Raw genomic sequence first — 26,589 nt, 5'->3', positions numbered from 1 at the left:
TGTCTTCCTTTCTAAACCATCTCAAGACAGTGATATGATGAAAGGTAGCATGTAATTTGCTGATTAGTTTTCACTTAGTCTTCAAAACAATAGTGCTGTGGAGCAGTTTAATTGCTCACCTGCAGAAAGAGTTCCTTCTTTGGGGCATTTTCCTGCATCTTTACATAGAATAATAGAAAATGAGGGTTGGAAGGGACCTCAGGGGGTCATCTAGTCCAACCTCCTGCTCAGAGCAGGACAATCCCCAACTAGATCATCCCAGCCAAGGCTTTGACTAGCCAGGTCTTGAAAACCTCCAAGGATGGAGAGTCCACAACCTCTCAGGGCAACCTGTTCCAGTGTTATACTACCCTCCTAGTGAGAAAATTCTTCCTAATATCTAACCTAAACTTTCCTTTCTGCAACTTGAAACTGTTGTTCCTTGTTCTGCCACCTGCCACCTCTGAGAATAGTTTAGCTCAGGGATGGGCAAAATGGCAGATCTGGCTGGCAACTAGGCTCCATTTCTAAGCAGCCCCTGCCTGCATGGGTGGGGCCGGTCTCCATGGAGACCCCAGCCATGGCTGCACTGTGATAGCCCAAGTGCTATCACAGTGCCATGGGTTGCCATGGAGACCAGCCCCAGGTGCGCTGGCAGGGTGCATGGTGGGGCAGGGGGTTGCTCCAGAGCCTCTGGGATCTTGTAGCAGGGGCAGCTTGGTTGGGCCCAGGGCAGAGCTACAATCTGCAGCCTGCACGCTTTGGAAAGGGATATGCAGGCTGCAGATCGCAACTTACTGCTCCTGCTCCAGACCAGGCTGTCACTCCTGCAAGGAGCCAGGGCAGAGCCATGATCTGCCTGGAACAGGCAGGCTGCAGATCATAGCTCTGCCCTGGCCCCCGACCAAGCTGCCCCTACTGCAAGATCACAGCTGCTCCGTAATAGTCCCCTTCCCTGCTGTGCACCCTGCTAACATGGCTGGGGCTGGTCTCCATGGCAACCCCAGCCTTGCACTGTCACAGCTCAGCTGAGCTGGGATCTCTATGGAGACTGCCCTATCCATGTGGGCAGGGGCTACTGAGAAATGGAGTCCACTGCTGGCTAGATCTGGCACTTGGGCCAGATTCCCCGCCCCCCTCCCGATCTAGCTCCATCCTCTTTTGAACCCTGCTTCAGGTAGTTGAAGGCTGCTGTTAAATCCCCGCTCACTCTTGTCTTCTCCAAACTAAATAAGCCCAGTTCCCTCAGCCTTTCTTTAGAAGGCATGTACCCCAGCCTCCTCACTGTTTTTGTTGCCCTCCACTGGATTCTCTCCAATTTGTCCACATGCTTTCTGTAGTGGGGTGCCTAAAACTAGACACAGTACTCCAGATGTGGCCTCACCAGTGCTGAATAGAGAGAAATAATCACTTCCCTTGACCTGCTGGCAACACACCTACCAATGCAGCTCAGTATGCTGTTAGCTTTTCTTGGCAACAGTGGCACACTGCTGGCTCATATTCAGCATATTGTCCACTGTAACCTCCAGGTCCTTTACTGCAAAGGTGCTGCCCAGCCAGTCATCCCCCAGCCTGTACTGGTGCATGGGATTGTTCTGTCCTAAGTGCAGGACTTTGAACTTGTCCTTGAAACTCATGAGATTCTTCTTGGCCCAATCCTCCAATTTGTTTAGGTCATTCTGAATCCCAGCCCTACTCTCCAGTGTATTTGCTACTCCCCCAAGCTTGGTGTCATCTGCAAACTTGCTGAGGGTGCCCTCTATGCCATCTTGCAGGTCTTTGATGAAGTCATTGAATAAAACTGGCCCTAGGATTGACTCCTGGGGCACTCCAGTTGATACCAGCTGCCAACTAGACATTGAGCCATTGATTACTAATCTCTGAGCCTGATGCTCCATCCAGTTTTCTACCCACCTTAGAGTCTATTCATCCAGCCTGTACTTCCTTAGCTTGCCTGCAAGAATGTTGTGGGAAACTGTACTTGCTAAAACCAAGGTCTACTGTATCCACTAGTCTCCCCACATCGACAGAGCCAGTCATCTTCTCATAGAAGACAATCAGGTTGGTCAGGCAAGACTTGCCCCTGGTAAATACATGCTGACTGTTCCTAATTACCTGTATCTCCTCCAAGTGCTTAGAAATGGATTCCTTGAGGATCTGCTCCATGATTTTTCCAGGGACTGAGGTGAGGCTGACTGGTCTGTAGTTCCCTGGATCTTCCTTTTTCCTTTTCTTAATTATGGGCACTATGTTTGCCCTTTTCCAATCATCTAGGACCTCTCCTGATCACTATGACTTTTCGAAGATCATAGCCAGTGGCTGTGCAATCACATCAGCTAATTCCCTCAGCACCCTTGGGTGCATCCCATCCAGGCCCATGGACTTGTAAACATCCAGCTTTCTAAATAGCCCCTAACCTGTTCTTTCACCACTGTGGGCTGCTCACCTCCTCCCCAAATTGTGCTGCCCAGTGCAGTAGTCTGGGAGCTGACTTTGCCTGTGAAGACAGAGGCAAAAAAAGGCATTGAGCACTTCAGCCTTTTTGTCATTCTGTCACAAGGTTGATTCCTCCATTCAATAAGGGCCCCACACTTTCCCTGATTCTCCTCTTTCTGCCAACATACTTGTAGAAACCCTTCTTCTTACCCTTCACACCCCTTGTTAGCTGCAACTTCAACTGTGCTTTGGCCTTCCTGACTTCATCCCTGTATGCCCAAGCAATGCTTTTATATTCATGTAAAGAGCTAATTCCTTGACCCTATTTTCCAGTAGTGTTCAACAGTTTGGCATTAAACAATTGGAAGAACCTGCTGTAGGAGTTAAACCATTTTGTCTTGTTTCTCTAATCATCCCCTGTGAAGCAAACCAATACCACTGCATTGTCAGGCTTTCTATTTGTTAGCACCCTGTAAAATGCACAATCCATATTAAGACTTGCCTTATCAAAATCAAAAGGAAATTTCCAGTATCCCTGTGTAAAATTTGAATTTATACACTATGTCTCAAATCCTAGCTATATGCTATATACCATCATGCATATTATATAGCTTTGCTTCCATTCATCCAACTCATCTATTTTCCTATGAAAGATCCATTGTAGGTAGGATAAATATAGGTGTGTATAATTGTAAATATGTGACAGTTAAAATAAAATAGCTTGTTAAAATAAAAGCAACCCAAGACTTTGGCTAGAAGTTAGGCACAATTTTATACGGCAGTTAATTAATTGTAATTATCTACACAGGGAAATTGATCACTATAGCATATACCAGTATAATTCCATAATAAGAGAATACATATGGGGAGTCACAAGGACATAAGGACAAATTATCATGGCACAAAAAGGGGTTTAGCTTTACTGAAAGTCAGCCACTCTGTTGGTATATTCACACTTATCCCATGATAAGAACCATGGTAACTCAGTCTTCCTATACAGAGAGCTAAATAACTGCAGGTTAGCTTCCACTTACTGTGGGGTAAGAGCTTGCATACACACAGATATTCCAGACGTCTGACATGCCATGAAGTCTCATAGCCTTTTATTTTGTGGTAAGCTGTTTATAAGCCTGTACAAACAGGGGTATAGTAGTTCTTTTAGTCAGTTTTCCATTGTAAGCCCTTAGTATACTTTAAAAACCCCAAAGGCTGATCTTAGCATTACAAGACATGACATGTCACCCATATAACAAAAGAGATAGGTCTGGATTTTCAGTTACAATTTACATTTATGCTTATTTCTCATTTACTAAAAAGTTTATTTTCTAGCTCACCTCATTCTTTACACCATTCTTTACCTTTATACTGTAAAGCCACATTAATTTAAGTGAGAGTGAGACCCACAGATATTACAGAAACTAATAAATCTGCAAATAAGAGCAAATAAGAGCACTTTCCTCCGTGTATGATTGTTCTAAATGCAAATACAACTCTGCTATAAGTTTATTTTCCTACATCGGCTTAGCCTTTAATAACCAGGAGCATTATTTTTTACCACATGAATTAGAAATTGAATTTTTATGGCTATCATCTGGGTAATGCCTATAGGTTTTGTTCTTTTTTAACTCATTTGGGGAGATTAGGTCACTGTTGTTCAATGCAGGCTAGCTCAGAGCTAGAAAAAAAAAACAATGGTGGGAAGGGGAAGCTGGCACTGTGAAAGTAGGTCACTGCTAGACAAGAATGAAACCATATTATGCTGTTTTACTTGTCAAGCATAACTATTTCTGTTATGTACTACATACCTTGACAGCTATGTTTCCTTCCTCTTCATTGGTCTTAGGGAATTGTTTGAATCAGTTCAATTTGGCTTGAAATGTATCTGGATAAAACATACCAGTTATTAAAACATAGAAATGAATAAATCAACAAATGCACAGGTGTTTCAGACCATGTAGTGATAGGTTACTCTCATAAAGTTCTAAACTTTCCTGTTGCATGCATATTCTAGCTGGGCTACCACTAGTGAAACTGGCATGAGGTCTCTTGTGTAAATTAGAAATAAAATCTCATGTCTACTTATTCTTCTATGTAGTGTCTCTTCTTGCAGTCAAAACAGAGCCCATGAACAGCAGTGAAACAACAACAACAACTGGAGATGGATCGCTTGACACTTTTACTGGGTCAGGTAAAGCCACAAATAAGATCACATACTATTACATAATGTAACATTAATAACCTTCACTAATGGACATTCCATTGCATGGAGGAATTCTCTTAAATTCTGTAATAAAGTACTTTTTAATGCAAAACAGTAAGAATAGCCTTTTGTGTAAACACCTTAACTTACAGTTCTCATCGTTTATCCTTTTAAGAAAGCTTGTTAATTAGGATAACCATTCTCAGGGGCAGAAATATTACATTATAACATTCATGTATATAGTGTCCTTTACAGTGGTGTCATCTCAGCAACAGTAAAAGAAAACTGGGTGGTATTAGAATTAGCTATTTTAAGTTATACAGTTACAGTCTGAAACATGTATTACAGTGGTAAAACTACCCTCTTATTCATGTGAAGTTAAAAGACTGTGTGACTAAATATAAATAACCTTATTTCCTCAGTGGATTCTTAAAAACATAGCAAGTAGCTTTCCATTAAGTATGAAAGGTCAGCATTGAAGTAGAAAGTACATATTCCTAGCATAAAAGAATCATAGAAAATAGGGCTGGTATCTTGCTAGGGCTTAGTCTTCCTCATATTAATATTAATGGAGAAGAGAATAACAACATATTTATATAAATCAGTTCAGCATGGGCCTTATCAAAGAACATTAAAGTCACTGGACGTCAGCAGATACCCTACACTGACTTCAGTAAGATTTGGAGTGGAGCAGACCCTTTTTGTTACAATGGCAATCAGAGAAGGGTACAAGATAAATTTATGTTGTAAAATTTTTCTAAAATATTCTATGAATCTATGAAAAACTAAATATACTAACACATTCCTTATTCTGTTTCCAGAAGATAAGAAATGTGTATAAAGTAAGTATGCAAATTAGTATGCAAATGTACAGTGAGTTTTATAGTGTATGGTACAGTGGGTTGATAGAAGGGGCATTTATAAGATTTAAAACAAGGACATAGTTTATTTAATCACAAAAATCAAAGTTTGATCCTCATCAGGGTTGTGCCAAAATGGACACCATCAACAGAAAACCTAGTGAGTTTTGCAAATATGGAGTTGGCCAGAAAATGAAAATTTTCCAATTTTTCATTAATACTTCTTATTCCAATCTGAAATTTTACTGGTACCAGTACAGTTAAAAAAAATGACAAAATGTGATTTTGGTTCTGCTACTTTTATTGACCTGGGCTGTACATTTAAAATTTCTAGGCTTTATTTTCAGAAAATGTAGGCCAGGAAATATTAGGTGCCTAATATTGCTCTCCTAGAACCATATTTAGAACAGTCTAACTTTTCAGAATGCCAACCACCCAGCATCTCCCACTGATTTCAAAGGAAATCAGAGAGTGCTTTGCACTTTTGAAAATTAGAACACAAAAAACACCTGGGAATCTGATTTCAGAAATGCATATCTTTATAATATTGCTACCCATGTACTGAGGTAAACCCTGAACCTGTTCTCCAAATTAGGCCACAAAGCCAGAAGCTAACAGAATAAGAGAGGTCATACAAGGGGGGAAGAAGAACAATCCATCTGAATAAGGCATCGTCTTCATCAGTTGTCATGCTGAGTTGGTAGTGAGGCAGTAACCTGTGCCCAGAACTACCTATCAGGCAAAAAATGCATAGTTTGCAATGTGAGGTTTTGTTACAGGTTGTTTAAATTGTAGCTGGTTTGCCTGAGATGCAATCCTTCTATTATTCATATTTATTTTTAGTGACAGCTACATGTAACTTCCAAAAAAAAAAAAATATCTCAGTGGAAACACTTTTGTTTCCACTTGGGTTTCTGTTGTTTAACGTTTCTGCTACAGAGCTGGTCAGACCGGACTGACAGATTGGCAGTCACAAAGCAAAAGACTCCGTCTAAAGGAGAGATTGAATACAATGGATGTAATTGTTATTAAAGCTGCAGGATGTTACCATGGCAAGCATCAGCATTTCTGAATTCTGTTCCTAACCCAGCAGAAGTCCTGATGCCTGTGCTTCTCTGTAGTGCTACATACTATCTCACGAGGCATCTCCTATCCTGAGCCAGAATGTCCTTATAAATATTAACTCAGGATAACCAACCCTTGGGAGAGCCTATGTGGGGGTGGAGAAGGATTCTATGGATTAAATAGAATGTCCAGTCCTATGCATGTAAACCATCGAATTTGTGAGATGTACTTACATACATATCATTTAAAAGTACAGGATACTGCAGATCATTATTAGAAACCTCTGTTACTTCCCCAATTCAGGAAAGTACTTAAGCACACACATAAACCTCTGTGAAGTCAAGGATTTAAACATATGTCTGAATGCTTTGATGAATCAGAAAGGAGTTTGGCTTGTTATTAAATGCTTCCAGGACCTTGGGTAATAAAACTGCCAAGACACCCAATGCGGAGATGAGTTTGAAAGCCTATCATGTAGAATCTCTCTCCTTGATGTATTTAGTTTTGTTATAATTTATTTGACTTTTCTCTAGACAGTAGAAAATGGGCAGTGCAGTGGAGCTGAACAGGAAACCTAACAAGCCTTGCAAAATGTAGTCACCACTGTTACACTTGGAGCACATCTACATTGCTTCCATGGCACTCATGATGGGGGACACTCGAGTACATCCTGTCAATTGTACCCACTTGTACATGCCAAGCCTAGAAATGCAGTGGTGACTCTGTGGGGGTGTTCCCTCATCCCCCATGTCATGACCCTTGCTTGTGGAATGCTAGAGTGACTGCAGGGAGTGCTCCTGAAGCAACTTCACCGTCACATTTCCAGGTTCAGTCTATGCATAGAGAACTAGCTGGATGGGGTGAGTGTGATAGTGATGCTCGCAAGGGGTGTAACACGGCAACTTCATGCCCTGGCAGTTGTGGAACACGGGGCACTGCTGGCAGTGGTGACAAAGTCAGCTGCCAGCTGTGGCGACCTGCCCTCCTCAGTTATGCTACTGACTCTCACTAAGCATGCTACATAACCATGTGGGCAAAACCTTGATGACCTGCTTCAATACTGAGGGTGATGAACAACCAGGCTGTTCCCTGATGTAACTTGGGGAAAGACTGAGCTCACAGTACATGAGCAGCATCTACTTCATAAGCAATTCTACTACAAATCCTGATTCTCAAGGGTTAACATTTCAGCCTCATGAAATCAAGCTGGGAAACCGTTCCAGCAAGCACACATGCTAATTACTGTTCATAACTATTTTGCAATCAGAAATACCTATGCCTTTAACTTCAGTCATTAACGTTTTGGTCTCATGATGAAATAAGTGCAATTTTATAGTGACTACATTAAAGCCAAGTCAAGATTAAATGGTGTAAATGGCATATATTAAACAAGTGAGAAACTTCACAGCTGAGATCCAACGAAATAATGTTAATCATGAAAAATAAACCCCATGGATCTAGTAACTGTAGAATTAAAGCTGTAAACCCCTTAACTCATTCCGTGGCATTACACTAAATGATGTATAGGCTCTCAGAGAATTCCACAATGTTCTACAAAGTTATCTCTAAGAAAATATTTCTCCTCCCATCATGGAGGCAGATTGCTTTGCAAACTGCTTCTGCTGTGATATAATAGAGTAACCATGAAGAATTGGATTTGACATTTAATATCACTGTAAAGCCTAGGAAACTTTGATATGGTAGAAGAGGACTCTTTTTGCAAGACTACACAGTATCCTGTTTGTAGAGGATGCAGGATGCTGAAAGCTTTAGTTTAGAACTGCCATGCTTTTGTAGATTAGCCTTTATAGAAGTGTTAATTCCTCCTTTTGTGTGTTTAAATTGCTTGGAATGCCAGGTAAATTGGAGAATTGTCAGCAATTTTAATAGAAGGGTGAAAGCATTTCAGGCTTTCCGTCATCCCTTCTCACTTGTTCATTATACCCAGAAAAATACCTTAAAAGAATGTTCTGAAGGTTACAAAGTCAAGCACTCAAAAGTTGGGAAATACCAGAATGAGGATTTCCTGTGCAAGGTTCTTTCAGATGCCAGAAGCATTATGATGCAGTATTTATTACATGATCCCATGCTGCAATCTTTCAACATCAACTCAGCCATGGGCTGGACTGTGTCAAGAGTTCCCAGCATAAGTAAGGCTGCTGCTCCTCCACATCCCACATGTGGAAGGCATAATCTGCCCCTGCTGTTGGAACCCATGTCCTGCCCGTTAGGAGGTCCAAGGATTTGATCCTCCCCCTTTATGCGACACTGGTCAGGCCGCAGTTGGAGTAGTGTGTCCAGTTCTGGGCGGTGCACTTCAGGAGGGATGTGGACAGCATCGAGAGGGTCCAGAGGAGGGCCACCCGCATGATCAGGGGGCAGCAGGGCAGACCCTATGAGGAGAGGCTACGGGACCTGACCTCTTGTTCAGCCTCCACAAGAGAAGGTTGAGAGGGGATCTGGTGGCCATCTATAAACTTGGAATGGGAGAGTCCCTGTTCCCCTGAGCACTACCAGGAGTAACAAGGAATAACCGCCATAGGTTGACTGAGAGTAGATTCAGGCTAGATATCAGGAGGCACTACTTCACAGTCAGGGCGGCTAGGATCTGGAACCAACTTCCAATGGAAGTGGTGCTCGCCCCTACCCTGGGGGTCTTCAAAAGGAAGCTAGACCTCCTCGTTTGACCCCAGCATCCTTTCCTGCCATGGCAGGGGGTCGGACTTGATGATCTGCTCAGGTCCTTTCCGACCCTACCAACTGTGAAACATGCCTTTTTGCATGTAGTTTCCTACATATTTAAAAAGGCAAACTAAAGATGCAGAAATTCCATCATGGAGTATTTTGTTAAGGGTAAGATAGGTCAGGACTATCCAACGTCTAAGCCCCCAAAGGGTACACATGGCCCAGGATCCACACCAGCAGGGGCTGTGCGCCACATGCGTAGCACCAGGTAAGGCACAGGCCACCAGGTTACGTGCTGCATGGGCACTCAGTCCGTCCCCATCCTCCCACTCCACCAGTCCCCACCCTCCCAGCCAGGGCACTTCCCTCATTGCTGTCCAGAACAGGTGTGATCCTCTCGCCCTACATGCACATGGCCTATACTCACCCTCCACTCCCCATGCTACATCATCTCACTGGGGCTAAGGTAGGAAGCAGCAGCCAGAGGGGAGAGGGGGAATCCAGAGACAGGCTGTTTTTGCAGCTAGAGCAATGGGGGGAACAGTAGCTAGGTGAGAGCCCACAGGTCATAACTTAACCTCTCATGGGCCACATGTAGCATGTAGGCTGCAATTGGGCAGCCCTGGCACAGGCCATCTTCAAAGTTAGAATGAATTCTACACATAGACCTTTTTCACTTGAGCAAACTAATAGCTGGTAGCAGTGGTAAGTCACCATCATCCTTTGCATGGATCAGCACCAGCTGGGGATTAACGTATTGTCAGTGGGTTTCACAGACAGTTGCTGGGAGCGGCAGAATGGTGGGATTGGAGATTTCTGGGCTCAATGCCTGTTCTCTGGGAACAAGAGGACTGAAGGGTGCTCCTCTATTTTACTTCTGGCAGGTACACACATACCTGGAAGATTCTAAGCTGTCATGTATGGAAAAAGAATCCAGACTGTCTGTAAGTGCCACTTAAGCACATAAAGGTGAAACAGGATTTAGCCCTTTAGCCCTTAGCTTATTAAAGTCCCTTGCCCTGAGAATTGGTTAGATCACCATTTGTTATCTTCATAAAGGTACAGGGGTGGTAGGGAAAACATGCTTTTCAGGTGTTAAGTGAATAAAAAAGTCCTTTAGAGTTTTGTGAGTAGTTTGCTTTGGGCATGGACACACATAACAGTTTCAACCTGAAGCAGGCTTACATACAAACCTTTTAAACCAGTTTAAAGTCATCTGGAACAGTTCAAAAGCATACCTGGATAGTCAGATACTATTTTGAACTGGTTCACTGTGAATCAGTTCAGTGCTATGTGTGGACACCCCCTCACTGCCTGTCCGCACTACTACAACTGGCTGCTCTGGCATGCAGTCAGAACACTCCTGCCCCCTTTTTTCCTTTTTTTGGCACTTTGTTTTAATGCACTCCATTGCACTTTTCATTCAGTAAAAGCTATCTTTCTACCAACCAACTGTCTCTTTACTTCCTACTCAACCAGAGCCCCTGAACATGCCCTCCAACTCGTGGGAACCAAAATGTGTGCGTCCAAGCACTTCCTCTACCCACCTCAAGAAAGCCAAACACACTGGAAACTTTGGTTAATTGCAGGCTTTTGAAGCTCACTGAGGAGATAGGCCTGCTGAATGTCTCTGGGCTAAGGTCAGAGGGGGGAGCAACAAAGGTGACATTGTAGTGGGTGTCTGTTGTAGACTACCAAGCTAGGAGATGATGTGGATGAGGCTTTCTTCAAACAGCCAGCAGAAGTTTCCTGATCACAGGCCATGGTTTTCATGGGGGACTTCAATCACCCTGATACCTTCTGGGAGGGCAATACATCAGTGTGCATGCAATTCAGGATGTATTTGAAGTGTGGGGACAACTTCCTGGTGCAAGTGTTGGAGAGGCCAACTAGGGAACATGTTCTTCTTGACCTGCTGCTCACAAACAGAGAAGAATTGGTGAGGAATGTAGTAGTGGATGGCAACTTGGGCAGCAGCAACCATGACATGATTGAGTTCAGGATCTTGAGGAAAGGAAGGAAGGAGAGCAGCAGAACAAGGACCCTGGACTTCAGAAAAGCAGACTCTGACTCACTCAGGGAACTGATGGGCAGGATCCCCTGGGAGGCCAGTCTAATGGGGGAAAGGAGTCCAGGAGAGCTGGTTATATATTCAAGAAACCTTGCTGAGGGTGCAGGAATGAACCATCTCAATGCACAGAAAGACTAGCAAGTATGTCAGAAGACCAGCTGGGCTGAGCAGGGAACTCTTCAGTGAGCTAACACATAGAAAGGAAACTTACAAGGAATGGAAACTTGGACAAATGACTAGGGTGACTAAGAGAATTGCTCAAGCATGCAGGGATGAAATCAGGAAGGCCAAATCGCAACTGCAGGTGCAGCTCACAAGGGATGTGAAGGGTAACAAGAAGGGTTTCTACAAGTATGTTACTAACAAGAAAAAGATCAGGGGAAGTGTGGGTCCCTCACTGAATGACAGAGGCAACTAGTGACAGAGGATGCAAAAAAGGCTGAAATACTCAATGCCTTTTTTACCTCAGTCTTAGGCAGGGTCAGCTCCCAGACCACCTGGCAGCACAGTTCGGGGAGGAGGTGAGCAGCCGATAGTAGCAAAAGAACGTTAGGGGCTATTTAGAAAATTTGGATCTGTATAAAGTCCAAGTCTATGTGTATAGAGGCCAGACATGATGCACCCAAGGGTGGTGGGAAGTTGGCTGATGTGATTGTAAAGCTGTTGGCCTTTATCTTTGAAAACTCATGGTGATTGTGAGAGGCCCTGGTTGATTGGAAAAGGCCAAATATAGTGCCTGTCTTTAAGAAAGGGAAGAAAGAGAATCCAGGGAACTATAGACTGGTCAGCGTCACCTCAGTCCTTGGAGAAATCATGGAGCAAAACCTCAAGGAATCCATTTCTAAGCACTTGCAGGAGAAGAAGATGATTAGGAGCAGTCAACATGGATTCATCAAGGGCAAGTCATGCCTTATCAACCTGATTGCCTTCTATGATGAAATGACTGGCTCTGTGGGTGCAGGGAGAGAAGTGGAGATGATCTACCTTGACTTTATCAGGCTTTTGAAATGGTTTCCCATAACATTCTTGCAATCAAGCTAAGAATGTATGGGTTGGATGAATGGACTGTGAGGTGGATAAAAATTGGCTGGATCATAGGACTCAAAGGGTAGTAATCAGTGGCTCAGCATCTAGTTGGTATCTAGCCAGTATCAATGGGAGCGCCCCAGGGGTCAGTTCTGGGACTGGTTTTGTTCAATATCTTCATCGGCAACCTGGAAAATGGGATGGATTGCACCTGCGAGTTTGCAGGTGACATCAAGCTGTGGGTATAGTAGAAATGCTGGAGGGTAGGGCTAGGATTCTGAGATACCCAGACAAATTGGAGGATTGGACCAAAAGAAATTTAATGAGGTTCAATAAGGACAAGTGCAAAATCCTATACTTAGGATGGAACAATCCCACTCACTGGCATGGGCTGGAGACCGACTGGCTTAGCAGCAGCTCTACAGAAAAGGACCTGAGGTTTTCAGTGGACAAGAAGCTAAATATGAGCCAGCAGTGTGGCCTTGTTGCCAAGAAGACTAATAGCATACTGGGCTGCATTAGTAGTAGTGCTATCAGCAGGTAAAGGGAAGTGAGTATTTCCCTCTATTCAGCACTTGTGAGGCCATGTCTGGGGTACGATGTCCAGTTTTGGGGCCCCCACTACAGAAAGGCTGTAGACAAATTGGAGAGAGTCCAGTGTAGGGCAACAGAAATGGTTAGGGGCTGGGGCATATTACTTATGAGGAGAGGCTGAGGGAACAGGGCTTATTTAATCTGGAGAAGAGAGAAAATTTAATAGCAGCCTTCAACTACCTGAAGGGGGTGTTCAGAAGATGATGGAGCTAGACTGTTCTCAGTGGTGGCAGATGACAAAAAAGGGAGCAGTGGTCTCAAGTTTCAACAAGCGATGCTTAGGTTAGATATTAGGAAAAACTTTCTCAGTAGGAGGGTAGTCAAGCACTGGAACAGGTCACCCAGAGAAGTTGTAGAATCTCCATCCTTGAAGGTTTTGAAGACCCAGCTAGACAAAGCCTTGGCTGAGGTGCTACAGTTGGGGATAGTCCTGCTTTTAGCAGAGGTTTAAACTAGTTGATCTCCTGAGGTCCCTTTGAACCCTAATTTTCTACAATTCTATGATTCATGTTAAGAAGAGAAGAGACAGAAGACAATTGAAAACTCCCACAGTGTCACCCACCTCTGGGACTCACAAAATATGGGTGCAGGCACTCCCACCCACTACTAAGCTACTGTGAAGCAGACTTAGATGGGTGCTCTCATGCCCTTCTATTAGAGCCTCAGCACTTCATACAGTTGTGAACTGGTTCCCAATCAGTGACCTGGTTCAGTTGTCCTGCATGTCTGTGCACTTTGGTATATGCAGCTAAGGGCTTGCCTACAGCAGCAGATCCAGGAGTAGAGTAAGAGGGGTGTAGCTATGCTCCACTTTGGCTATGCTGTGTGTACACAGTGAGCTCTATGCTTACCATCTTCTCGGCCTGGACTCCAGAGCTCCACATGTGATGTAATCTCTGTTAGCTCACCAGATGATCAGCATGATCTCTGACCAGAACCACAGCTTTCATGCAGTTCCAGAGCTCAAGAGCCACTGTTCAGCCCCTCTTTTTCCTTAGCTTCTGAATTCAACTGGGGGTGGGAAAGGAAGCAGACAGCAGCAATGCTCACCCCCTGGGCTCTGGAGCTTCAAAAAGCAGTGGCTCTGGCCAGGGCTTATGCCAATGGGAACCTGCACTGCACAGATGATAAGCTCTGAGCTCACTGCACATGCACAGCATGACCACACTGCCACCCTCCCCACAACCTTCCTATGGATCTGCCCTTTCCTTCTTCCACAGAGGCACTCACTATTAATAAGAAAGAATATCCACACTAAGAGTCACACACACATATTAATGTGAAACAATACATTCTGAAACGTATTGCTCCAGAGTTTATTGCTCTGGGAGTGCCATTTGCACATGCTCCTGGGACTGCAGCACATTGAGTCAGGTTAGAGCAGCCCCAGCTGGCAGCAGGCCCCAGGGGTCAGCCTGCCAGACTGGGGCTGCATCCTCTGGCTCAACATGCTGCAGAGGGGTGGGCTGGCAGCAAGGCAACCCCTGCACTAAAGCACCCTCCTGTCCCAGCCAGCCCTGTCAGCATCTATTTGTGCACTGCAGTGGAGAAAAATACTCTGCAGCAGGACAGTACTTGTATTTACTTGTATTTACAAGTACTGTCCTGCTGCAGAGTAAATTAGTTTACTCTGGCTCAACAGGGGCGCACGTATAGATGTGCAACATTTAGTGTGCAACAGTTGGTCTACTGCACAATAAAGATTTTGTATAGGCATGCCCAGGATGAAATAACTCCTGCTCTTTAGATTCACGTTCTAGCTTTTTCAATATCTTCTCAGTATAGACAAACCTTAAGCAACTTTCAAATGTACATACTTTTATGAAAATTGATGGCAAGTATTCAAAAATTATAATCTAGTACTCCCTTATTTTTAAAATATACCTAATCTGAATTGAAGATAAGTTGTTTCTTTTCTTTCTAGTATATTTTTCTTTAAATGTGAGATGTTCTAAATATATTTTAAATGCCACATGAATTATGAAGGTCTGTGTGTGTTCAGAGCAATAGATCTTAAAGGCATTCATTAGACTCCTACGTAGAAATATATCGCATTTCATAAAATAGTTAGGAACCTAAACCTATTTGTCACTTCTACAATTCTAAAAGTTGGTTTCTAGTACCATTATGAACAGCTCAGGAAGAGGGTATACTTTGAAGTACAACTATGATTGATTAGACTAAAGAAATTCCAGTGCTTCGTTGTGTACCACTTTAATCTTTTGAAAAGTGAATGAACAGCAGATGGCCTAATAAAGACACTCTGTACGTTTGCCCAGTATGGATTTGCTCTGAAGGAATTGGTTCAACACTTTAGAGTACATATATTTGGAATACATCTGTCTTAGTCAAGACAGATGGTTAAAGGAAAGAGAAACTTCCAAACACTTGGAATTAGTCCAGTTTGGGCACTATTTTTGAATGAAATTTTAATAGAATATGACTATCGTTCTGTGAGCTTTCTCAAAAGAATACAGCTGCTAGTAGTGTAGATTGCTACTGTGTTGGGTTGTTTCTGTGTGTGTTTAAAAAGCAAATATTGCCACCACTTCTCTAATTAGTGTGATGATAAATAAGTGAATTCATTTTCCAAGACTGTCAATCTAGAAGTTTTCACCACTGCTAAATTCACTCTAAAAACTCAAGCTTAAATGAAAACATATAATGCAAAATCAAATGCCTAATAAAAGTTGTGGATATGAAGCTTTAAAGTAGATATTTTTCAATGCTATGTAATATTATACATTAGATTACACACTTTAAGTAGCAGTTTTTAACACACCAAAGTTTCAGTTAGCGAAATCTTCGTGGCTTATAGATCAAAGATTGTGAATTATATGCACCTAAAATGTATGCAGAAATGTATAAAAAAAACCTTTAAAAGTGCTGCATGCTAATCCTAGGAGAAAATGTTCCATACAACATAGACTACTTAAGGGCCTGCTGCATGTTTTCTGTTCATGTATTAAAATGTATTCATTTAAAGCACCTATACACCTGGAGCAAGGCTGCTCTGATGTGCTATAATTACAGACTTGATTAATCGAGTCTGCTGGAGCGTGGTAATTACTGCACTCCAGCAGACTCCAGTATCATGTGTATCAGTGACCCCATGCTGAAAAATAGGAGCGGGGATTCTTTAACTAAATCTTGTTGAATGAACTTTAGTTAAAGTGCCCCTGCTGCCATTTTTCAGCATGGGGACACTGATACATGTGAGGCTAGAGTCTGCTGGAGTGCAATAATTACCATGCTGGAATCTGCTGGAGCATGGTAATTTCAGATGAGTTTTAGTTAAAGCACCCTCACCACCATTTTTCAGCATAGGAATGCTGATAAACGTGATGCTCCAGGCACTTTAAAGTGTCCCGCCCACCCCTCCCAGATCACATACATAAACACCCTTAAATGTTGAAAAATTATCCCCTTTTAGCTAGATATTCTATTAATTAATGTAAAAAAAACTAGTATGCATAATCTTTGCAATTTGTTTTGTATGTTAAATTTCTTTTGGTTTAAAAGTGTTGTACTTTTGTTTTTTGTTTTACAGTAATAACGAGTAGTGGCTACAGTCCAAGATCAGCACATCAGTACTCACCGCAGATATATCCCTCAAAGTTAGTGGCTACACCTTTATTAGCTTTTCTTACTGAATGACCAAGACTTTAGACAATTCTGTTGTTAGAATTTTAGATCTTAATACTCAATCTGTTGATCAGTATCTACTTTGAAAATAACTTAAGGGTTGATGCTGCTCTCCATTAGTATAATTTCGCTATATTTTTTTCTTGTCAAGATATAAATTTTTGCAGTGTACAGATACATGGTATTTGTTTCTATACTGGTACAGCCAAATATTCCTAAGCAATAAAAAAGCATGCATCTGTTGCTCCAAAATCACAAGACTGGCTTAAGAAATCAAAAGATTTTTAAAAGAATAGATTTTTAGTTCTTTGTATTTGCCTTCTATTTTTTTTTTAATCTTAGGCATCATATTCTCTAGCTCTTTTATTATGATTATTTTGCAGTCACAAGGGCTAGAAAGTTGACTTTTTATTTTATTATACATGAATGCCGACATTCTCATTTAATTACATAACTCCAAGAGCAAAAAGTTGTTAAAAAACACAAAGACAATAGATAAAATTGCTAGGGATGGCACAGGGGTAATGCATACATGTGGCATTGCCAGTTTTGTGCATACATGTGCATTACAGCAGTACGCACTTGTTCCTGCATAGATGACAGTGCTAATTAACTTGAAAAAATTGGTTTATGCTTCTACAATGAAAATCTTGAAACTTTAGCAAGTTGTACCTTCTAAAGTTACTTTGTTTTGGTAAGTTTGCATTCATGTTACGATATAACATATTTAAGAATATAAACAAGTGTCTGAATTAAATGTGGTCTTTCTTATGTCTTTGACAATGGGATTTGGCCTTCAGTATATCAGATTCTTGGCCATATATATTACAAGGTCTAGCTGAATTTTTAATTTGCTGTAATAATTTATTGGCATCTAAATTAATGTGCAATCTTTTTCTGATAGCAATTGCTGCCAACTGTACTGAACTAACTAGAAAAACAAAAGCAAAATAAATCAGCATCTAATGCTTAGTCATGGCTTTTAATGGCCAAATTTCAGTTTGGTTAATTCTGCAGTGTGTTTATTCAACTTTTGGTCCATAAAATGTTGTTTGACTTATTAAAGAATACAAGACAAATGTTTCACTGTATGTTTTTCAACTCTGGAGGGCAACATTTCAAACTTGATTTTATTCACTCTCCACATAAAATTTTAGTACTTATAAACAAACGATCACATTTATTTCCATTCTGTTTTGTTTAGCCTATATTTTCCAAATTGTGAAAGCCCACCTGAATAGTAAAGTATCACTAGAGACATTTTTAATGCTACTTAATATGGACATGATCCATCTCCCATTGAAGTCAAAAGACCAGATCATCAGTTGTAGTTGAGCAAACATTGCTTGCACATAGCACATACACATGGTAAAAGTGTCTATAAACTTAAAGTTGACCTTGGAACTCCACTTTCCTGCGATTGCTGGTATCTGCAAGGCCAGTTCCCTTTCACTCAGTTAGAACAGCCTGAGGGCTTTTCAGGGTTACATCTGCGGTTAAGGGTTCAACACCAAATAGAGTTATGGGATGGTCCACTTATAGCTCCATACTGTAATTTTAAGGCTAGATTGTACTGGTGAAACAGCACAAAAAATCCACTCTGTGCCAGGGAATAGAAACCATAGAGTCTTCCATTTACTTTAGTGGGGGATGGACTGGGTTTCCACAAGAGTAGTTTTTGGCAGAATAAACTGTTTTTTGACTTCTTGAAGCCTTTTTTATTTTTATTGCTTGAATCAAAATGCCAAGTATTTGTTGCCACAGTAATGCTATTTTTCCTGATATTTAGGCCCTATCCACACATTCTTTCTACACCAGCAGCACAAACTATGTCAGCCTATGCTGGACAGACCCAGTATTCAGGAATGCAACAGCCAGCAGTCTATACAGCCTACTCACAGACAGGACAGCCTTACAGTTTACCTACTTACGGTATTTGACTTTTTGTTCTTATTCCTCCATAGTTAGCACTAACATCAATTGCCAATTTGATTTTTTTTTTTACTTTTCTCCCCAACTGTAAGAAAATATTTTAAAGAATCAGTTGAAAATTAATTTCTTACGCAGATTTGGGTGTAATGTTGCCAGGCATCAAGACGGAAAGCGGGCTTTCACAAACACAGTCACCACTGCAGAGTGGGTGCCTCAGTTACAGTCCAGGATTTTCCACCCCGCAACCAGGCCAAACACCGTATTCTTATCAAATGCCAGGTCAGTAACCATTGCCATCATGTTTTTCATTTCAATGGGACTGTTCATCGAGTGAGGTGCACTTCAGTATGAGTAAGACTATCTGAAATAGGTCTTTTAGGTACAGGAATGTTTTGGCCCCCCAAAAATATAGATCGCTGCCTAGTGGGATTTTTAGAAGTACCAGAATAGGTTAGGTACCTAAATCCCATGGAGTTCAATAACAATTAGACACCTCATTTACTTACATGCTTTTGAAAATCCCACTAAACACACACGTGCATTCTTAAGCACCTAAATAACATTGGAAATTTCCCTTTTTATAATTGCTTAATCAAAAAAATGCTTAGAACGTGTCTGAATGGTAGACTAGCAAATGAAGTCACATGATGTCAGTCCTCATACAAATTTGAGCAACAGATTTGGAAATCCATGATGACAACATCTCAATCATACCTTTAACCGTGAAATGCTTGCTGTTGAAGTCAAGAGAGCCTGCCTTTGATTTCATCAACAAAAGGATTTCACCCTCAATTTGCATTTGTTAATTAAAAAGAGAGGTAAAAAGAAAAGAAAAACAGCAGCAATGTATAAGTTGTACTAGTAGACTCCCTACCAAAATGGGAGATATTATTATTTTTATAAAAATTATTATTATAACATTACTTCTTTCTTTTTTCTGTGTTATACATTTATGAAAATTCCACCATTTGACACTTGTTTTCTTTGGGCTTCTACTAAATTATTGTAATTTTTTTCTTAATATATCATTATTGTATTTATTTTTCACTCTTTTGTTTTAACATATACAGTTTTATTTGGAGTTTATCTTTGTTATTTTTTAGCTTCCAATGTATTTTTATCTTCATATAATATAAAGTAAAATAATATAAAGTATTCTTTAATTGCAGCGTGGGTTATCCAGAATATGAGGATAAGCATGGATTGTGCAGTATGATCTATTAAAATACCTGTATCATTAAAATCTTTAAGCAAAAATTTATTTTGGCTGAGACTTTATGGTTGCAAGAGAACACAAACTCAGCTACATGAATGAAGTGCAAGAAGGGAGTGATAAAAATAAATTTATGTAGGAATGTCTGAGATATTGTAGCAAATGTGAAAAGTTTCTTTTTTGATCAGCAAAATCAAGCTTTTTTATACAATACAAAAAGGAAAAAATAAATATGGCATGTGTTCTAGTTCTGTTAAATATTATAACATTTTATATTCTAAAATGAGATTCTGAGGTCTTTGTGCTTCTGATTTATCTGTGGTTTAATGTGAAATATGTTATTTAGACTGTTGTTACCATCCACAAATAAATAACTTCTTGTAATGAATTCTGTTTTTAAACTTTAGGTTCTAGCTTTACACCATCATCTACTATTTATGCAAACAATTCAGTCTCAAATTCTACAAACTTCAGTAGTTCACAACAGGTATGAATATAAATATTTTTACATGAAATACAAAATAATCATATTTTAAAGAAATCAGATACTTGCATAATAACTATAAATTTCACCTATTAACATTGAAATAAAACTGTTATGAATGCACATTTGGAATGGACAATTGTAAAAATCCCAGTTTCCCATTTTTTTGGACATTTGGTCTTTTCCCATTTTTTTGGACACTTAAATATGTTTTAAAATCTGGCTGTTAATTTTAATGATTCTTAAAAAGAAATCAACAGTAGTCTTGATTACGAAAATTAAACTTTGATTGCACAGACATAAACGTAAAAGAGGACTCACTGATTGTTTCACTTTATTAATTTCCTTTACTATTCCAGGAGTATCCATCTTACACCACTTTTGGCCAAAACCAATATGCACAGTATTATTCAGCATCAACCTATGGAGCATATATGACCTCAAACAATACCGCTGATGGCACTTCTTCATCATCATCCACCTATCAGTTGCAGGAGGCTCTCCCTGGCCTGACTAGTCAACCAGGTACAGACCTACATTCAGGTGAAACATTTTTGTGTATTTTATCCAATCTGTTTAGAGGTGTAAAGATTAGAAATTAATAATCCAACATAGAAAAAATTTAACTGATTTGAAATAATCAGAGATATTTATATTTTATGGAAAAAGTTAAGAAGGTATTTTAAAAGGAAAAAAATAATTTTGTATATCTAGGTTAGATGTTATTTTGGCAAACTGATTGAGACATCTATGTTGTGAGGAGCAAAGAGCAAAGCTATGCAATCATGGATAGATCTTTGCTTACCCAGAACTACTGTGTTAGGGCAAGTAAAGCAACCTCAGCCCAACTCTCAACAAACACTTAATACCAGAATATGGCGAGATCTTATATTACTGAGACTGGAGTACTGGAGTATATTTACTAGTCTCTTGTATTAAATGTTATAATAAATCATTAAAACCAAACTACATTTATTTGTTTATTTAGTCCCCAATCTAGAAAGGCACTGTGAAGCTCTTAGCTATAACATATACCTTACCTTCTAATTCTCAAAATTTAATTTTTACAGTAGAGCCCTCTGATATTAATATAAATAAATCTGTAAAATTATTTTAAAATAGTCACAATTTCAATAAGAAGCTCTCAGAGGTTAGGAAAAGGCAGTTCCCTTTGCCAGGCCAACTGTGCCCCCTTGTGCCTCTGCTTTACAGTACAGTATTTTATTACCTTGTCACATACAGTTTCTATGAGACCTCACCTCATCCAGTGCATGAAATTAGCATTCTTCTGTGAGTGAGGCAGTGTTCAGTTTTTCTTTTTATCCTAATCATTTAGCTTGTAGCCCCATGACAGTATACCTTCCAAATACTTCTGTTAATAAGGATTTCTTTTCCTTTCGGATAGTGTGGTGTCCATTACATTAGTTGCCTCATAAAGGTTAATGATTTTATCTTTGCAACATCCCTGTGAAGTCAAGTAGTAGTACCCTCATTTTACGTATGTGGGACAGAGATAAAGAGAGATTAAGTGGCTTACCCTTAAGCCACATAACTCTGTAGGAGAGAAAAAAGAGCCTGGCAAGTTACAGTCCAGAAGCTCAGGAACACTGTTTCTCTTCCAGGAAATTTTGCTTCATTCATGATAAACAATGCAGTATCTGTAATGAGTCTCTGTTCCATAATCTAGTCTCTGTTCCATAATCTATGGAAAGCTGTGGAAAGATTGACTGATTTCAGTAAGTTTTTGAGCAAACTGGGTGCATCTACATGAGACACTGACCATGTAGTAGCTCATTACTACTGTGTAGTAGCCTTGAATGGCAGGTAGCATGATGTGACGCTACTGTGCAGTAGTAACAAGCTACTACACAATCAGCATCACCTAAAAACCATTCAGCAATGCTACTATGCAGTAACTCTGGTTACTGTGCAGTCATTTGGTACTTGTTTATACAAGTACTAAATGACTACACAGTAACAACTGCGCAATCAGGGTCTCATGTAGATGCAGCCTCTGTGAAAGAGAAATAGGTGCATTGGACCGAAACCTCTCTTTATTCTCTTTGCAGTAAGTGAACTGAATGAAATACGAGTACTGTAAAAATATAATAATGAATATGCTCACAGAGGAGTTACAATTATATACAAATTATGGGCAGCACTGGTAATACCGTTTATAATTGAGAGTCCCCATGCTTCCCATTACAAAAACTGCATGTGTGGAAGTGGGTATTTTTTCTCTCTCTTGGACCTTGAAAATAGTTGAACAGCTTTGACTAAAGCTTAAGTAATGTTAACCACTGGATTCAGCAAAAAACTGACAGAATTTAAGACAAAAAGTAAAATGTCAATAAGTTATACTCAGGTAAAACTGGAATACTTGTGGAAAATTGACTATACTCATTGTTCCACATTATATCTTAAAATATTTTACTGTATGTTGAAAAATGTAATGAATATTATTTAAATTATGTTAGACTGTTTATGTTCCAATGTATGTTTCCATAACCTTTTGAACTTCCTGAGGGAACTTGACAGTATTTTTTTCAGTTGGTAGGTTTGCACTTTATTTCATCCTATTGCTGAAATTATTAGAAGTGATCTATTGGTATAGTGCATTTACAAGCTCTCTTGCTGTGGTGTTTTACAAACTGAATACAATGTGAAGATCTTTATATGACCTAAACAAAATGATAAAAAGCATGTATGCAAGGAACAGTAAGAAGGATGTATATGTTTTAAATGGGTTTTTTTAATGTATAAATATATGAACGTGTCTTTTAAGTACCCTGTGCAACTGGACTTGTAAATCTGTTCACACCCCCCCAATTCTGTGAAGTGTTGAATTGATCATGCGACACTGTGTGCACAGTGCAACACCCACTTTACAAATACACTGCATGCCTGTGTCCTTGTGTGTCACTTTAAAAATATATTTGCTTAAGTAAAGTGCAACGTTTTGAATGTTTAGCCCTTAGTTTGGAACATGGTGAACACTTCTGATATAGTAGGTCACATCTGAACATTGCAGCCTAGATCATGTTCTACTTGCTATCCAAACAGAGCCTCATTGGCTGGTGAACCATGAGCTAGCCATTTAAAGTCTGAGATAGAAGGCAATCAGGTGCTTCCCTCTTCATTCCTCTCTGGTATGCAAATCGTGTGCCTGATGATATTCCAAATAGCTAGCAGGGTCTCCTTTTATTAACCTGGGGTGAGAGTACTTTTCCTTTACTGAAGGTAGAAAATCCTTTAACACATACAAATAATCATGACCCTCAGCCCAACAGTCAAATCTCAATTTTAATTGTATTTATTAAATCAAGAAAGAAGTCAACCAGATAAAAACTTAAAACAAACATTTTCTCTTCCTACTAACTGTACAAACGATAAGAAATTGCAGTCAGAAAATGACTTGCAGTGTTAAAGAATGCCTAGTTATGTTCTTGCATGCCGTTAGTCAGATCTCAAGTCACAGTTTCTTTCTTGGCGCTAAAAGCACTCCTTATTCTTCTTGTACCTGTCGGTGTGCTATTGGAGGGCTAGGTAGGTCTGAAACTACAATCTAAAGCTACCTAACCCGGGAAACATCTGAAACTCACTGAGTCTTCTCCAGTCTGAAATTTCCTTAGGTGACTGCTATTCAGTTCTGGGCAAGCCCAGAATTGCTTGAATTTAGCAACTTGTGCCTAGCTCATGCCTAAATCCTATTGGCATAGAAAAACTAGACAAAGTAGCAGCTAAGCTGCTTGAGGGGTCTAATCCAGAAGGTGTGCACCAACATGATTGGTTCCCTCTAAAAACAGAAGTTTGCTGTTGAGTCCAGGGGGTTGGGGAATCCAGCTGCTGGCTGCAAGCCTGCAGCTGGTCTCCCCTAGCAATGCTCCTCTTCCCCCTCCCAGCCCAACCACTGTTTTCAGAATGGGAGGATGGAAAGGGAGTGGAGAGAGTTAATTCTTGGGGTTTTCCAATCGACATTGGAGGGTCATGCGGGGGGGGGGGAGGCTCCAATCCACCCACCCCACCTTCCAGTGCCAGGTAAAAAAACCCCAGACCGAACTTCCTTCTCTCCCTTTCCCCCCTCTCATTCTGAAAACAGCACTGAGGCTGGGAGGAGGCATAGGCACAAGTTACTGAAGATGTTTTGTTTTGGAACATCTTCATCTGAACTCTGGGATTGGGCCCTTTTAAAGCTCTCTGCAGCAGGACACTTCTGTTTAGTAATGGCAGTAGAGCACTTTTGAGGCCAGATAGGGTGGAAATTATCACTTCTGTCTATGCCTTAAGTTCCTTATGTGTAGTTTCCAGGGCATCTCAGGTATCAGTCAGTCTTGTAACCATCTTGCTTCAGAGCCCTTCTCCCTGCTGTGTGCAGGGCCAGACTTCCTGTTCTGGCTCAGGCTCTGGGTTTTTATGCCTCCTAAGCCCTGCTCCTTCTGATCAGGTGACTCCCCAGCCACACACAAGGGTTTCCAATTAGGGACAGATGGCTAGCTTGCAGGGGAGCTTATAACTGCTTCTCTTCCTGCCTTAGCAGGGCTCTTCTCTGCTGTTCTGTTGCTGAGCTGCTAGCCCTGCAACAGGCATGCTTAGTCTATGGCTCCCTGGCTCTCCACTCAAGTACCAGAGACCTCTGGCTTCCTGTTACACCAGGACTCATATTCCCGAGAGAGGGCTACAACTCTTGGTATTACAGGCATTGCCCCTTTACCCCTGTCTTGCTTGCTTCCAAGACTCCAGAACCCATTTCACTTTAAAGATGACTGATTACAAAACAGAAATAATCCTGACACTGCAACTAAAGACTCTTCCCCTTCCCAGGGGAGTGCTATACTCACTGAGCTAGAGTCAGGCTACTTTTTGCTGAAACCCTTTTGGACCCGTGACTCATACACTTTTGGCTGCCCAATGGCCAACCTTCCACAAGGAGGATGGTGAGTGCAACCTTTTCTATAGTTTGGTAGTCAGGGAACTTGGCTACAAAGTGGGAGAAATGGAAATCTCTTTAGGCTGAGGAGGGTCTAAGACCAGATCTCCCTCTTTCTGGATGAGTTATCTAGCCACCAGACTTGCGGAGAAAATGTCAGTATTATACTGTACCTTAGAACTGGGCATTTTGAATTGCAAAGTGCAATAGATTGCAAGTGAACAGAGGCACCTAATGCTCAGCCTAAATAAGGACCGCAAGTGCAGAGCTGGGAGGGGAGGAGAGGAGGGGAACAAGCTGTCTGTTCCCCCCACAGTTCCCCCCACAGTTCTATGCTTGTGGATCTGGGCAGGGAACCCCACCCCCCCAGCAGGAAACTCCCAGCACCAGTTCCATGACCACAGGTCAGTGCTGGGAGACCCTTAGCTTCCAGACTACTGCACCAGGCAGTATAGTTTGGGGAGGAGATGAGCAGCCAACAGTGGCAAAAGAACAGGTTAGGGACTATTTAGAAAAGCTGGACATATACAAGTCCATGATGCCATACAAGATGCAAACCTGAGAGTGCTGAGGAAGTTGGCTGGCCACTAGCCATCATCTTTGAAAACTCATGATGATCAGGAGAGGCTTTTGATATGGTCTCCCACAACTTTCTTGCAGGCAAGCTAAGGAAGTATGGGCTGGATGAATGGACTGTAGGGTGGATAGAAAACTGACTGTAGTATCAGGCTTAGAGAGTAGTAATCAATGGCTCAATCTCTAGTTGGCAGCCAGTATCAAATGGAGTGCCCCAGGGGTCACCCCTGCAGCCAGTTTTGTTCAGTGTCTTCATCAACAACCTGGAAGATGGCATAGAGTGAACCCTCAGCAAATTTGAAGATGACACCAAGCTGGGGGGAGTAGAGGATATGCTGGAGAGTAGGGTTAGGATTCAGAGTGACCTAGACAAATTGGAGGATTAGGCCAAAAGGAATCTCATGAAGTTCAAAAAGGACAAGTGCAAAGTCCTCCACTTAGGGCAGAACAATCCTCTGCATCAGCACTGGTTGGGCAGCGGCTCTGTAGAAAAGGACTTAGGGGTTACAGTGGACAATAAGCTAAATATGAGCCAACAGTGTGCCTTTGTTGTAAAGAAGGCTAACAGCATACCGGGTTGCATTGGTAGTAGTGTTACCAGCAAGGTAAGGAAAGTGATTATTCCCCTCTATTCAGCCCTGGTGAGGCCACATTTGGAATAGTGTGTTCAGTTTTGAGCCCCCCTAAGGAAAGAATATGGACAAATTAGACAGCATCCAGCAGACGGCAACAAAAATGGTGAGGGGGATGTGGGACATGACTTATGAGGAAAGACTGAGGGAACTGGGCTTATTTAATCTAGAGAAGAGGAGGCTGAGAGGGGATTTCATAGCAGCCTTCAACTACTTGGGACTCTTCAGCCTGGAGAAAAGAAGGCTGGGGGGGGGGGGGGGGGC

The 26,589-nt window shown here is 41.2% G+C and overlaps 1 protein-coding gene across 24 annotated transcripts in view; it reads left to right on the top strand.

The window, feature by feature from the left end:
* The window catches only part of EYA4 (EYA transcriptional coactivator and phosphatase 4), a 245,583-nt gene that overhangs the window by 170,175 nt on the left and 48,819 nt on the right, over positions 1-26,589 (top strand). For 15 of the 24 annotated variants that reach the window (XM_025209220.1, XM_025209203.1, XM_025209207.1 and 12 more), the window contains 6 exons: positions 4,511-4,603; positions 16,467-16,533; positions 18,351-18,493; positions 18,629-18,772; positions 20,114-20,193; positions 20,550-20,733. In XM_025209220.1, coding sequence (XP_025065005.1) covers positions 4,511-4,603; positions 16,467-16,533; positions 18,351-18,493; positions 18,629-18,772; positions 20,114-20,193; positions 20,550-20,733 — 711 coding nt within the window. The remainder of the gene's footprint in view (positions 1-4,510; positions 4,604-16,466; positions 16,534-18,350; positions 18,494-18,628; positions 18,773-20,113; positions 20,194-20,549; positions 20,734-26,589) is intronic. The other 9 variants (XM_025209218.1, XM_025209210.1, XM_025209214.1 and 6 more) reach the window with 3 other exon arrangements.

Source organism: Alligator sinensis, unplaced genomic scaffold (assembly GCF_000455745.1).
Source record: "Alligator sinensis unplaced genomic scaffold, ASM45574v1 scaffold849_1, whole genome shotgun sequence".
Lineage (NCBI taxonomy): Eukaryota > Metazoa > Chordata > Crocodylia > Alligatoridae > Alligator > Alligator sinensis.
The sequence above is the reverse complement of the archived record's forward strand: the minus strand, read 5'-3'. Positions and strand labels throughout refer to the sequence as shown.